The sequence below is a fragment of the Eptatretus burgeri genome, chromosome 13 (genome assembly GCF_056783735.1).
Source record: "Eptatretus burgeri isolate ZD-2024b chromosome 13, Ebu_testis_v1, whole genome shotgun sequence".
Classification (NCBI taxonomy): Eukaryota; Metazoa; Chordata; class Myxini; order Myxiniformes; family Myxinidae; genus Eptatretus; species Eptatretus burgeri.
This window is the reverse complement of record NC_140973.1, coordinates 84,155,177-84,171,116: the sequence shown is the minus strand read 5'-3', so window position 1 is coordinate 84,171,116 and position 15,940 is coordinate 84,155,177. Positions and strand designations below refer to the sequence as shown.

The 15,940-nt window shown below is 41.9% G+C and overlaps 1 protein-coding gene across 1 annotated transcript in view; it reads left to right on the top strand.

Moving 5' to 3' along the window:
* The first annotated feature begins 2,250 nt into the window (after window positions 1–2,250).
* LOC147014934 (polycystin family receptor for egg jelly-like) overlaps window positions 2,251–15,940 on the top strand; it is a 211,620-nt gene continuing 197,930 nt past the window's right edge. The window contains exons 1-3 of the mRNA XM_085853433.1: window positions 2,251–2,363; window positions 2,453–2,544; window positions 6,444–6,497. Coding sequence (XP_085709559.1) covers window positions 2,484–2,544; window positions 6,444–6,497 — 115 coding nt within the window. The 5' untranslated portion in view covers window positions 2,251–2,363; window positions 2,453–2,483. The remainder of the gene's footprint in view (window positions 2,364–2,452; window positions 2,545–6,443; window positions 6,498–15,940) is intronic.

The following is a 15,940-nucleotide window of genomic DNA, read 5'->3' as shown; positions in this document are numbered from 1 at the left end:
TTGAGGCTGTACAGACTAAATAAATGAGAGTAGTTGGGTGGAGACCCACTGTGTATAAATAATTTCCGGAGAATTGCCTGTAAGTAAGGTTGCTTTCTATGATCGTCTCCCCCAACCCAACTAAAACCCAAATGTCAACTGCTTGTGATTGAGTTGACTTGGGTTGGGAGAGGGAGGGAGGTGCATTGTCCATTCTTTTCTGATAAATAACTTGGAGCCTTAGACGAAAGTGGGAAATTGTCAATGATGACAAAATACTATCAGGTTTGACCAAAATATTTGGTGTTTCATGACCAATTGATTATTGCTAAACAGGGTGTTCCTAAAGACGTTGTGCAACTTTGAACTTTTGAACTTTTCTAACTGCACACATGATATAAACAAACTATAAATTGCGCATGAAAGCATAATTCATAAGGTTTTCTGAATGTTCATGTTATTGCTGTTGTTCAATCCACAATTCCCCTGGGTTTCTGGACAAATTGACCTTTTCTGATGAGACAACTTCTACTTTTCCACAGGGTGTCCTGGAAGTCGCTTTAACAACCCCCAATAAATCATTCTTTCTTAAAGTCTTTTAATATACAGGTTTTGTTGTGCAGTACAGTACTTACAGTAATTAATCATTGTATCTGTATGATCCATCCATCCATTGGGACCATACTCTGTGTAGAACATTGGTGCTGCTTAAATAGTATCCTTGGCTATTGGGCACAATCCTGGACACAGTATACCAGCATGCTGGCACTCATTTTGCCAAACTCGGAAGGATGACAGGCAGAGTCAACCCCACCTGGTATTAATTCAACAGCCGGAGGGGATTTGTACTCAGGATCCAAGGATCCCAACCCACCACCCTAACCATTAAGCCAATACCAGGCATGTCTGTATGATGGAGGGCATACATATGAAATCTTATATATTGTTTCCGAGTTGTGGTTTCATGTCGCGCTATCTTCGACTTTGTTCTGCGCTCGAGTAACGTGAATTTGGCTTACATTATCTCAAAGACCATATGAGGTGCATGGTACAAAAAAAAGTAAATAAAATGGTTCTGAAACAGTGAAATCGTATTTCACTTACTGCATTAAAGTAAAATTACTACTGATACTCTGCATCAGTTCCTTTCTCAAACACACCCACCCCAACATGTCACGCAGAGCGCGGGTTATGCTAGTGACTCATTAATTTCTGTAACTACTGTACAACAAACCTGCATTATTTAATGAGTTTAAGAATGAATGCTTTATTAGCCACCTTGCGCATCAACGTAAAGTCAACCAACACAATTACCGCATTTGGAAGACAGAAAAAACTCAGGAAGTCTAGCAATAATCAAGACTCACCAAAAAAAAAAATCAATGTCTGGTGTTCTCTTTGGGAGTCACGCTTCATTGGTCCTTTCTTTTTTTGGAAGAAGTAAGAGTCAGTGGTGAACGTGACTTTGCAATGTTGAAGAATTTCTTTGTTAATGAACTACGATGATGAAATATTTCACATATCCCCTTGTTCCAGCAAGACCAGGCTCCCTGCCACTGTCCTTCGATGGTGTGATGGTTCTTAAATGATGTTTTCCCAGACAAGTGCGTCGGTAGACGTGAACCAATTGCTTGGCCATCCCGTTCGCCTGACCTGTGTCCATTGGATTACATTTTATGAGGCTATGCAAAACTTATTTACTCATCAAAACCACATTGTTTGTATGAACTTCAGGCGATGATCACAGATACAATTCATGAAATTACCCAGAGCAACTGGAGAATCTTTTCACCAAGTTGGAAAATCGGATTGAACGACATTATTACAAAAGATGGCGATGAAATTGAAGCCTATAATGATATAACTGTATCGAGTAAACACGATATGATTTCACTTTCATGCACCATTTATAGTTCGTTTCTATCATGTGTACATTAAATGTTAGAAAAGTTCAAAGTTGCACAAGGACTTTATGGACAAACTGTAATATAGCAAGGTGGAGGCACCATGACCCAGGTATGTAGGCATGTTACTCGGTCTATTTCAGCTTTTGAAATTGGAAATGGCCCACTATATTATCAGTGCATGGTAAGTAGATGGTGCCATCTGTCCTGTGTATGAGAACCTAGAAATGTTATAAAATGTAGTTATCCTTGTTTGCTGTTGAACGAGATCACATAACAAATCAAACAGGTTTGCTGTCACGCGATCAAACGATTTCTGCATAAATAGAGAGCTAGCTCGCCGCACATCATTACCACAAACGTGGCTCGAATCGAGTGCATGCGTTGGACCTGTCTGTAAAGAGTATTTTCCACGTAACTGTGATGATCTCTCTGGGATTGTGAATCCTGAAGAAGTATTTTTCACCAATACCCATTGTGGTAATGTATTGCACTGGTTCATTAATCACCAAAATGAAATGAAATGTGTAAAAAGTACATATATATTCACTTTGTTTTTCTTTTAACAGAAAAAAAATACAGATCGTGACACGGTGAAAAATGGAAAAACCATTTTATTACGTGATGATTGTCATCACTCTGTTCATGGTGACAATTACAGGTAAACATCCACTTTAGTCATATTTTCATTTCATTCCATTGTTATGTCAACATTGTAGCATGTTTACTTTCGATTACCCCATGATAAATGGACCAGCATTCAACAATGGCTTTTGAGAGTAACACATACTTGGTAAACGAAGCTATAGATTTCTGCAAGATCACGTGATGTAAAAGCACTATATCATGAGTTCACCTGGTTAATTTGTGTAAACACGTACTTGGTAAACAAAGCTATAGATTTCTATAAGATCACATGATGTAAAAGCACGATATCATGGGTTCACCTGGTTAATTTGTGTAAACACGTACTTGGTAAACAAAGCTATAGATTTTTATAAGATCACATGATGTAAAAGCACTACATCATGGGTTCACCTGGTTAATTTGTGTAAACACGTACTTGGTAAACGAAGCCAAAGTTTTCTATAACAACACGTGATGTAAAAGCACTATATCATGGGTTCACCTGGTTAATTTGTGTAAACACGTACTTGGTAAATGAAGCCAGAGTTTTCTATAACATCACGTGATGTAAAAGAACTATGCCATGGGTTCACCTGGTAAACTTGTGTTCACGTGTACTTGGAAATTTAGCTATAGATTTCTGCAAGATCACGTGATGGAGCAGCACTTTGTCCAGGGTTCACCTGGTAAATTTTCTTGGTTAATTTGAGTAAACACGTACTTGGTTAATGATGAAGGCTGAAAGCATAAATCGATATTTTGTGTTCTGTGCCTTGATATATTTTGGAATTGAATTTTGTTAATTTCCCACTTGAATTCCTCTCTCAAAGAACTCTGTTTAAAGGTAAATCTTTGTTTCTTTGCGCTCGGCACATGGCTTAAGCACTCCTGCAAGCACTCCAATTCAATGGTTGATAAGGAACAGTTGGCCAGCCTGTAACGGCATATCATGAAGGATACCTTTAACTTTAAAGCCGGTCTTCACCGCACACGCAGCAGTTAATGAAATAAAATGAATTTGTTCAAATAATGGCAATCCACAAAAGAATTGCTGCTGATTGCAGAACAACTCTGGAAATATCAGAAAGTTCAATCACCCGTGAAATAAACATTGAAGATCATCCACCATCTGCCTGCTCGTCTGTGCACGTGTCACATGGTACAGCGGTTCGAGGTCCACACAAACATTATAACATTTTTTTAAAACGTCCGTTTTTTTTTTACCAGGTTTGCTTTGATTCTCCGTAGAGCACCTCGCAAAACCTCCGAAAATATGGACACGGATCTGGCAGACGCTATGGATAGGCAGTCCCTCTCGGGAACAAGGCGTGAGGTCTATCAGTGAGTGCATTAAATCATATAGCTCAATGAAACTAGTTAATTTTGGCATGTGACGAAATTTTTTTGTTCACTCAATATAATTCTCCAAAGTGCAGAAAAAGATAAGTTTAATGGTTTGGAAATTTCTCATGTTCTTGTGTTTGTATGGAGAAGGAGGGAGATCCTTGCTTGCTGAAAGTAACTAGGTATATCGGCTTAGTTATAAGACTCGTTATTTGTTTAAATTATCAGATTTCACAACAGATTTAACACTTGTTTAGTCCGGACAATATCCGATCCTCAAAATCGAAATAATATTATTTCGATGAGATAATTTAAATCGTCCGTGAAAGTAGATCATGGAACAATCGTATCATATAATGCATGAAATCACTCCAAGCTCATAATTTGAAAACTATAGCACTTACAAAAGCGTTGTACACAATGATTCATAGTTATGAGGAACAGGCATTCGATATGCATGAGGAAAGTGAAAAAAAATACTTTATCATAATGGGATTGTTGTGGCATATTCCAAGTGAAGGAATGGTTGAGCGGGCCAAAAAACATGGCGGCTTCAGATCCCGGCGAGGTTACCCTGGAAACGCCTTAAGATCCCAGACAGCGAGGAGGCCGAGGATTGCCTGATGAAGCTTATAATGAAATAAGGCCGTTGATTATCTTCAAAAGGGGGGTTTTAATTAACCCAAACAACCAATTTTCACTCTTGCACTTCCTTGGAGTTTTCTTAGTATGCACACAAAGTTTGAGGCTGCAGGGTTTTTATAGTTTTGGGGTTGTGGAGGAAACACACACACACGCGCGCACACACACACACACACACACACACACACACACACACACACACACACACACACACACACACACACACACACACACACACACACACACACACACACACACAGCCATTTATTACTGTTGATTACCATTGATGTTCTTATTACCTCCGCCACCGATGGTGATGGAGGTTATGTTTTAACCTCTTTCTGTCTATTTGATACTTGCAAAATCGATGATTTTTCAAGTACGTATATTGGTCAGTCCATTTTGTTATTCTGTCTCTGTTTGTCTGTTTGTCGCCTTCAGGTCACAATTTTAAACCGATCTTCACGAAACTTCAACACATGGTAGAGTTTGTTTTAAGGAAGAAGCCCATTGTTTTTGAGGTCAAAAGGTCAACATAGGCCCAAGGTCAACAACTAAGGTGGATTTCTAAAATACTCAATCTTCATCCGATTGACTTTAAATTTGAACAGGGTTTATATTTCCGGTCATCAATTTCAACAAGATAATTATTTTTGAGGTTAGCATCGACCAAAAGGTCGATGTAATAGGCCAAATTTCTAAAATTGTCAATCTTCATCCGATTGACTTTAAATTTGAACAGGGTTTATATTTCCGGTCACTAATTTCAACAAGATAATTATTTTTGAGGTTAACATCGACCAAAAGGTCGATGTAATAGGCCAAATTTCTAAAATTGTCAATTTTCATTCGATTCACTTGAAATTTGAAGAGGAGTTGCATATTTGGTTATTGAATTCAACCACCAATTATTATTGAGGTCAAATTTATTTTCTGGTTTTTGCAAGTGTCGTGTTCTGCACGACATCTTCTTCTTGTTTGTTTGTCTGTGTGCAGGATATCTCAAAAAGTTGTGGACGGATCCAGATGAAATTTTGTGGACAGGTTTGGTGTGTAACAAGGACAGATTGGTTATATTTTGGTGAATATCTGGATCTGGATCCGGCTACTAGAATTTTTAAAGTGATTCTTCACCGTTGAGAGATGGGGCTAAACAAATATGTAGCACGATATCTCAAAAAGTTGTGGACGGATTCGGATGATACATGAAACAGGTTTAGTGTGTGACAAGGATTAATAGGTTTGATTTTGGTGAAGATCCGAATCCAGATCTAGATCGGAGAATTATTTAATTTTTGAAGTCATTCTTCACCATTGAGAGATTGGGCCAAAAACGATCCAGTACTGTATAACATGATATTTCAAAAATGTAATGGGCCTGATATGTTCTCGTGGATCAGGCATTGCATGGCGGAGGTATGTGCTCCACCGAGTGCCTTTCCAGTTACTTTTATTTTTGAAGCGGCCTTGGGAAAAACGCCATGATTAGCTATCTTAACACGAATATACAACTTAACACTGATTTTTCCGAAGGTGGAACACACCCTTGGGGAGGGGTGGGGGTGGCAAATTAAGTTGTGTAATATAAGTTGCTACAACCTCCTGGAGGGGGAGCTACATGATGCACATTGACATTGCGAATTTACGCCCCCCTCCTCACCCCCCCCCCCCCAAGACCACCGGCAAAGATAAAAACACCCTGACTCATTAATTGTGGTCAAGCTGGTCCTATGCAGCAAATCTGTTTGTAGTTAGCCCAGACTTTATGAGGAGAACGTGACAAACAAACCCACAAACAAACAAATAAACACACAAACACCGGGCTGTGAATTATAGCGATGATGATGGATGATGGATGATGGGTGATGGATGATGATGATGATGATGATGATTAAATTGAATACCCTTCTGTTCTCCTTCCTCATTTTTGTTTTTATCCCCTTCCAGCTTCTCCAAAGGAAACCACATGTGATACTTTGCAATTTTGGATTGACATGATGTGTAAGTATGTTCAACATTGCTTGGCAGACAGTGCTATAATGTAATTTGGAAATATTTATCACAGCTTTGATTAATAAAATGAATAGGTAGTTTTACCTTTGCCTGACCAGATGAACAATTGATTTTGTCAACTAAAATCGAGTTGACAAGTGTCGAGCTCATCTACGATGAAGTTGAGATGAGCTGTTAAAGACATAACATAACTTTGTCCTTCAGTCAGTCAGTCCTTCCTTCCTTTCTTCCGGCAGTGGGTCCATATTATCATTTTCGTATTTTTCCTACACTCAATGGCATGATGATTTTGAAACTTGGCATAATGATTCACGATGAAGATGCGCAAAAAACAATGGAGCCCTTTAAAAAAAAATTTCCATCGTGATGATGAAATAATTAGCTAATTAACTCAAAATGTAATCCATGTTTGTATGTCCATCACATATCGTGAGATTCCATCATCATACGAGATTGTGAATTCAATAAAAACAAGGTTTTGTCGTTAATTTAATTTAAACCTCTTAATTTAACCTCTTGATTTAATTTAATCTCTCAATTAAATTTTAACCTATTAATGTCATTAAGGCCCTCTTGCTTGAAAGAAAGGGGGCAGGGGAGGACAGAGAGCTGGGGTGGGAGGTTGGGAGGGGGCAGAGAGGACTCAGTCCTTTTACCCGCTTAGGGCTTTTACAACCCTTTCGACACTTTATCCCCTTTAGACTCCTTAAGACCCTACAGACCCTTTACATCTTTAGACCCCACCTACTATTGAAAGGTACCTTTGGACCTTTAGACCCCACAGACCCTTTAGTGTTGAGACCTTTTAGACCCTAACTATTTTTGTGATGTCCCCTTAAAACCCTTTGAACCCCGATAGATGCTTTAAACCTTTTTAGACCACTTATAACTGTAAACCATTTAGTCCCCTTTCGACCTTTTTGACCCTTCCAGCCATGAGACCTCTTTGACTTTTTAGACATCTTAGACCCTTTAGACGATTTTATACCATTAAACCCTTTACACCCCATTAGGGTTTAAAAGGGTTTAAGGGTCTTTTGCATGAACAAAAATTAACGGAACGTTTTTCATCAATTCAGGACCAGCTCATCCTCCATATTTTTCACTGCATGAATCCAGTCATGTTATCAGGTCTTTCAGTCCCCATCGGCCCCTAATTAACCTCCGCCATCGAAGATGGACGGAGGTTACTGTTTTCACCCCTGTCTGTTTGTTTGTTTGTTTGTTTGTTTGTGAACAGTATTACGGAAAAACTCCTGGACGGATTTCGACGAAACTTGGTGGGGGGGGGGGGATTAGGTATGGTCCAAGGATCATGCCATTAGATTTTGGACTTGGTCCAAAGTCCAATATGGCCGCTAAGTCGGCCATTTTGAAAAAATATTTGAATTTTTGTTTTTGCATTTCTACATGTTTTAAGTGATTTCCAACCCAAAAAAAAAATTGTTGGAGAAAAAAAACAAAATTTTGCAATTTTGTTTCAAAAAAATTTCGATTTTATTTGAAAAATATTTGAATTTTTTTGCATTTCTACATGTTTAAGTGATTTCCAACCCCCCCCCAAAAAAAAATTGTTAGAGAAAAAAAAAACAGAAATTTTGCACCTTTTTTTTTCAAAAAAATTTCGATTTTATTTTTTGGGCATTCCTACATGCGCGTCGATCTAGTTTAGTTTATTCAATCGTTGTTCAGTAGAGTCTGATCCGTTTTGACCTACAATGAATAGGATATCAGGTTCACTTAAGTGACCCAGCAGTATTGGCGGCGGAGGTTTTGCACTCTACCAAGTGCTCTCCCTCTAGTTTTACATTGAATCAGACTGAAAATCAACCTCATCACCAAATGTACCTCAACTAAGACCACCGTCCATCGGGAAACAAGCGTCTGTCCCACTTGGAACTATTCATTATTTCTATCGCTGAAATGTCACGTGTGTGGCATACACTCTCACCAACCTTTATTTGATAAAATCCATTGTTTGCATTTTATACAGGCTACTTTGGGTGCTGGGGCTGGTGAAGAAACCTTTCTAATAGTACAGCATGGTTTTTATTTTATTTGTGTGTGCATAGTGGAGTTGAGGCTCTGTGGAAGAGCGAACGCATCAGGACAAACAGAACAGTAGAGAGGGGAGGAAACACCAACAGCAGAGTTGAAGGTCAAAATAGAGGGTGACAGAGAAGCAATGAGTGTGGGGAGGAATGGGGGGGGGGCAGAAAAGGACAACATAGATACAGAAGGAAATTCACAAGAGGGAAAAACTGAAAATTTGGAAGGAGACGGGCTTGGGGTGAGGTGGGTGTGGGGGTTCGCGAGAGTAAAAAGGAACATGCTATTGGATTGGAAATGACCTGAGATTGTGGGGAACAGCTGTCTTAAAGACCTGGAGGGAAGAAAGAGATAGAAGAGAATGTGCAAGTTTGTTCCACAGGCAGGAAAGTAGAGGAACCAATTCGTGGACATGAGCTATGATCGGAGGTTTTGGTAGCTTTACCAGAAGGGGTTGATGATGGACCATGAGTGCCCAGCAGAAACCTGGGGTGGAACAAAGCACAGAAAGAGCAGAGGGTGCAAGATGGTAGAAGACAGAGACCACTGACTCAGCCTCAGCGCAAAATTCAAATGATCTTGAAAAACTTGGTTTCCATGGCGTCAAAGTGAGCAAGTTGTGAGGCAGTGGAGCCAGGCTGGAGAGGAGAGTAGTACTTCATGAATCTGCAGATGAAGGCTGTATAGATAGGTCATAGTTCTAGTGTGCCAAGGGAGGACTTTGTATCACGGAGGATGTCGAGATGGCATCTGGCTTTGGATTGAGAGAGTCAGAGTTTGGAGTCCCATTACAAGCCGGGTTATCGGAACACGGTGACGATTCTTTCAGCTTTTGGAGTGCTTTGCGTTGCGATCTGTACAGCGGTTCGATTGCCGCATTCTCTAGCAGCACAGCTCTGACCTGAAGCACCTCTTTTTATGGGGGTTTCAGCACCTACAGAGGTGCCTGCTGAGCAAATAACGAGTCTCAATCAAGTTCTGTCACCACTTATGCAAGGTTTGGATTACCAACCGACTTCCACCGATACAATCCCAAAGCCTATCCCCCGACCACTTGGCCTTCCGTCCAAGCATGACGTCACTCCCGGAAGTCTCACGTTACAACTCCACACTCTCCCACACTCAAAAAAAACAGAATAACTGCAAACACGGAATGAGACATGGAATAGAGTTGTTTACTTGTTCGAATTATGCAATCACAAGAATTTAGCTGATCCACATGGGCACGCCGAATAGTACTCATATTTAGATCATGGAGCGTACAATTGATGGGTGTGGTCATCTCGACAATTTCAAGAGGTCTTACCAATCGTGGTGCTTGCTTTCCCATAAAATTTTTAGTTGCATCAAATTGGGAAAAAGTTCTTCAACATCACATGATCACTGCTGGCTGCACAGGGTGGCCTATGCTGTGTGTCGTGCAACCTCTTCAGGGCTGCGTGTGCCTTGTCTGCCTGAATCTGTACAGCAGCATACAGTCAACTTGTACTTTCTTCGTTCAGATTAAAACCAAATATAAGCTGCACAGGTGCAATCTTAGTGGTGTCATGACAAACAGAATTCAGTGCATATGCAAATTCGGTAACATGAAGCTCCCATGACCTGTGATCCGTGCAAATGCATGCTTGCATTATACCTTTCAAACTTCCATTGACATGCTCGACCCAATTACATTGTTAGTGATCTGGTGAAATAAACGTCTGTTTGTTTTTTGTTTTTTTTGTTTTTTTTGTATACTTTGTCGAGGCTCGTGTGAGAGCTAACCCGCAACGCACAGCAAGGGTGGCATGAGACAAGAGGGGAGGGAGTGGGAAGGCCAAAACAGTGGGGAACAGAGACATTAGGAGATCTGTGGAAGGGAGAGGGATGGGGCAGGGAACGTGGGGTATACAAGATGGACATTACATGGACTTTCAGGAAGGAAAGCAGGGAATTTGAAGGAGGTGGGTTTGGGGTGATCAACGGGGGTCGAAAAGATCGAAGATTTGGATTGACGATAAGAGGTGGTGGTGAACAGCTGTTTTGAAGGCCTGGAGGGAAGAATGGGATTGAACAGAGTGAGGGAGTTGATTTCAAAGATGGGGAAAAAGAGGAATGAAAGAGTGAAGGTGAGCAGTGATTCGTGATTTTGGTAGTTTTACCAGAAAGGGGCTGTGGGCAGACCTTGAGGGCCCTGCTGAAATATAGTGTGGACAAATTTCAGACACAGCAGGGGGGGGGGAGAGACCGGAGGAAGGAGGTTGTTCAAAACTTGAGCTGAGAAGGACGTTGCACGACGGAGGATTCCCAGTCGGCGACTGGCTTTGGAGGCCAGGTTGGAAATGTGGCTTTCCCAGGAAAGATCATGGCAGATAGTGGGACCCAGAATCTTGAAAGAAAGGACTTCTTCCAGAGGGTTGTTGAGAAAGTGGATGGGGGGGGGGGGTCCAAACGGTCCTTTCGGAGAAACAAAGTGAGAGTGTGAGATTTGTCCGGATTGAAAGACATGTTCCACGTGTTGGACCAGTTTATGATTTTACCCATATCTCCAGTGAGCTAAGAAGCTGCTGCTTGCTGGTCTGAAGGATGACGGATGGTAAGACAGAGGTTGGAATCATCAGCAAAGAGATATAGAGGATTTTCCCGAGAGTCAGAGAGATCATTGATGAAAACCAGAAAAAGAACAGGGCCCAGAACGCTGCCTTGAGGAACTCCAGCCTGGACAGGAAGGGGGGATGAAAGAACTCCATTTGGGGCCAGACGTTGACTTTGACAGGAGAGGAAGTCTGCGAGCCATGAGTGGAGATGGCCTTGGATACCAATGGACGAAAGTTTGGTAAGCAGGGCAGGGTGCCAGACCATGTCAAAAGCCCGCGATATGGCTCTGATTTCATGTCCGGCATTGAGGACCTCCATCCATTGTTGGGAGAGCAGAAGCAGCATATCCAAGGTAGAGTGACCTGGTCTGAAACCAAAATTGATAATCGGAAATCAGGCCATTGGAGAAAAGGAAGGATTTAATGTCTGAAGAGATGATGGATTCCATAACCTTGCTGATGATTAGTAGAAGGCTGATTGGTCTGTAGTTGCAGGGATCTGTTTTTGCACCTTTTTTGTGCAGGGCAGTAATGTTTGCTGATTTCCAAGCAGATGACAGATGACCTTGAGCAAATGAGAGGGTGAATAGAACATTGAGAGGGTGAGCAAGAGCAGAGGAGCAGGTTATTAGGACACGTGGGCTGATGCCGTCTGGGCCGGTTGCAGAATCTGAGTCAAGCTTTGAAAGCAAGCTCTCCTCCTTGTAAGGAGAAAAGGACAAAGAGTCCAGGGACAGTTGGGTGCGACTAGGTAAGGTGGGTACAGAAAGCGATGGGATTTGGACACAAGATTTCGATGGAAACACCGAGTTTAGGCATTCAGCTTTTTCACGTGCAGTATCAGCATTGCGGCCATTTGAGGTAAGGAAGGGGATGGAGGGGGAAGATACCCCAGAAACATATTTGATTAGATGCCACCAGCATTTGGAGGAGGGAGAGAGGTTTGAGAGTTCAGACTTGAGCTGAGAAAGATGTTGTTTTCTGGCTCTCCTGAGGGTAGATACACACTTGTTCTGAGCTTTATAGAAGGAACTGAGATTACCCTCAGTTGGGTTTGCTTTCCATAAGATAAAGGCAAGTTGTGTCAGGATAACTGTCTCGCCACAAGCTTCAGTAAACCATGGGCGGGAGAAAGGGTAGGACAACTGAAGAGGAGAGGGGATAAATCTATGAATGAGGGAGAGCAACTTTCTTTGAAAGAATTCCCAGGATGATTTGTTGGAGAAAGTAGCAATGGGAGACCAGTCTCAAAGTTTGATGGCTGCTTGGAGACCCTGCCAGTCAGCTTGAATGAAAGGCCAGACTCGATAGTGCTGAAGTGGTTCTCTGATAACAGCCAGAGAGATGTCCACTTTGACAAGCACGTGGTCAGAAGAACCAATTGGTGTGGAGGAAGAACAGTTGATATTTTCAGGGATATTTGTCAAAATCAGATCCAGGAGAGATAGAGTAACATTGGTTGAGATCCAGGTAGGGATACTGACAGATTGAGTCAGTCCCAATGAGTTTGCAGAAGTCTTTTGATGAAGTGCCCTGACAGGTGAGAGAGGTATCAACACCGATCCAACTGGCATAATGACAATTGAAGTCGCCACATAAGAGGAAGAGAGAGTTTGGATGAGAAGATAGAAGTTGGTCCATGTTTTCAGATAGTGAGGTGTAGATGGAGTCATCACTTTTTGGTGGACAGTACAGTACACATGTAAACATGAGGTGGCAGTGGAGGGGAAGCCGTAGTCCGAGGTATTCCTGGGAGTCTGGGGAGTGAGGGCAGTGCATGGAGATTGAGGAATAGAGTTTTTGATGAAGAGAGCAACTCCTCCACCAGGACGAGGCTCAGGTCTGTCAAACTGGAGGAGGGAGTAACCAGGGAGAGACATTTGGCAGTCGGACACGTCTTGGGGGAGGAAAGTTTGTTAGGCAAATTAAGTCTCGTTTGTCAGTGGTAACCTGTATGGAAAGATCTGTAAGGTTTGAGCAAAGGCCCCTGATTTTTGAGGTCCACACTCTTAATGAAGAGGGAGGGTGAGGAGGCTTTGGGTGCAGGGAATGGGAGGGGAGGGAGAGGGTAAGACAAGACAGGAGGGTGGGGGAGGTAAGGAGAGTTGTTGAAAGAGTGTGGGGGATTGCAGAATAGCTCGGGGAGAGGGGCGGATGAGGAGGAGAAAAGGCTCTGTGGTGCTGGGGGAGTGGGCGGGGGTGGGCAAGAGAGGGGGCAGAAGGCAGTTGAGGATTTGAGGAGGTGGAGTGATGAGATGGAGGTGAGAGGGCATGGGAAGGAGGCAGATTTGTGGATGTTGGGGTGGGGAGGGAACTTTGAGAAGGGTGAGTGAGGGGGGGTGAATGGTTGGAGAAGGGTGAGTGGGGAGAGTTGAGGGAGAAAGGTGAGCGGGGAGTTTTTGAGAAAGGTGAAGGGGAAGTTGGAGGGAGAAGAGTGTGATGGTTGCTTTGAGTGAGAGGGGTGAGTTGGCACTGAAGTTGGAAAAAAATAATGGTTGATGGAAATAAAACATTCATAGCAAACTGGGGTTTTTTAATTTTTAGGTCAGAGATGCGATTAAACACCTTTCTTGAGGGATGCAATAAAGGCAAATCCAGAGAATGGAGAGAAGAAACGCTGTAACAGTTGGATTTTTTAGGCAAAGTATGAAGGAAAGGTCGAATTGAGAGCAGTCTGTTGAAATAGAAGAAGAGTTTGGCATTATGATACAGTGAAGAGTACCACACGCGTGAAAGAGGAAGATGAAGCATTATAAGAGATCGTTTTTATTATTATTATTATTATATTATTATTATTATTATAGTTTGAGAGAGTTTTCATCAGATTAGGTCATGGAAAGGTTGTAGAAAAAAATTGTGAGGTGAATGGTGAATTTGAATCGGTAAACGCAGGGGGTGGAAACAGATCATATGGTTACGGCAAAAGCACGTGGCTTTGGGAGGTGTATCGTCAAAAGTGAATCTATTTATTTATTTATTTTAAATAAGGATTGTGTAATATTCAGAAAAGGGAAGGTTGAAATAAAATTGTGGAGGTGTACGGTGAATTTGGAACGGTAAACGCAGAGTGAAGCTGCTGGGTCGATGAAATGTATCAGGAAGAGGGTGGAGAGAGACACGTGGTTACAGGAGGTGTTTCAATCAAAGGAGTCCAGGAAAATTATTAATTTTTCATGTTTTTTGAAGAACAGGTAAGATTTGGGAATGGAAAGTTGTAGGAAGAAATTGTGAAGGTAATGGCGAGAGTGAGTCAGCTCACGTAGAATAACGATGGCGCGCCGGCAGAAGGAGGAGGAAGAAGAAGAAGAAGAGGCAGAAGAAGGATTGGGACTCATGGGTGAGCAAGGAGAAAGGTAGTTTTTTGTTTTGTTTTGTTTTGTTTTTTTGTTTTTTTTGTTTTTTTGTTTTTTTGTTTTTTTGTTTTTTTGTTTTTTTGTTTTGGATTTAATACAAGAAACAGAGTGTTTAGTTAAGAGGGATGGAGGACATTGGGAAAATAGGAATTGAAGGTAATATGGAGAGAATACAAATAAAAACGATTGTACACCAAGAGGGGAAGGATAGGGTGGCCTCATGGAACCTGGTAAGACAAGGTCGACGAAAACTCACAAAATAGCATGGTTTTTGAAACAAAACCGAACTTGGAACACACAGTAACATGTAGGTGAGAAAATAAACAGTTAAAACGGGACAAAGAACAACTGGAAACTTAACTTTGAGATCATCAGCGGAGAGCCCTGAAAGGCCCTGAAAGAAACCCTGCCGTCGCTCCAAACTCAGAACCGGAAGGGCAACATTCCACTCAGCACAAACAGCTGCCAAGGCCTTTTGAAGAAAATTGCGGTCCGTTATCGATAACCAGTTGTTGAGGGGGACCATGGCAACAGACGATCTGGCATAAAAATACTGAAGCAATGACCTGACCACATGATGATTTCAGCAGGAACACTTCAGTGTATTTAGAAAATTGGTAAACGATGACAAGAGATAGACAAGGCCGGCAGAACTTTTGAGAACTCATAACTGCCTATTAATTCTAACGGAAAGTGCCATATGACCGCTTGCATTGCAAGTCATTTGCATATTGGAACATGAGTTTATATAATGTTTTTTTTTGCCAACAGACTTGCGATTGTTTCGTTTATTAATTTACGTAAATTAATAAAAACATAGCGTTACGTAATTTTTGAACGGCCCCATGTTGGGGTTAACCAATCCGTGACCGTGTGACGATTCGGCTCGTTCTGATATAACCGTGACAGAAGTTCACATGGATGGGAGGTGTTGAGTTCCTCTTTTCATTGCGCTTCAAATGCCCGTTTCCTGATTGGCCTGTCACTGGATATTGTTTCAGTTTGTGAACACAATGCGGTCATTCTTGTTGTATAATCATAGTATTATCAAGTATTGTCTGCTTTCACACCTCCAACAAGACTCGATGGTCATGCAGCGCTCGAGCGCAGAGAACCCCATGAACAGGAAAGCCGAAACCAGCCCTGAAACACCCCGAACGGTAACTCCTAACTGGAAACATAATATTACACTGGTGGATCTGGTATAGACATTTTTATCACAGCAAATGTATTTTTCCCAGGGCCCTCATTGAGATCTGGGTCCCAGGCATGAGCCCTGCATGCCCGAACGTTAATCCGCCCCTGGTAGTTGCATCTTGTTTACCCCGTGTAGCCCGCCCGATACCTCTCCCTTCCACAGATATCCTATTGTCTCTGTCCCCACTATTTTGTGCTTCCCTCTCTTGCCCCTCTTGTCTCCTGCCTTGTTATATTATTCTGTGTATTAGCTCTT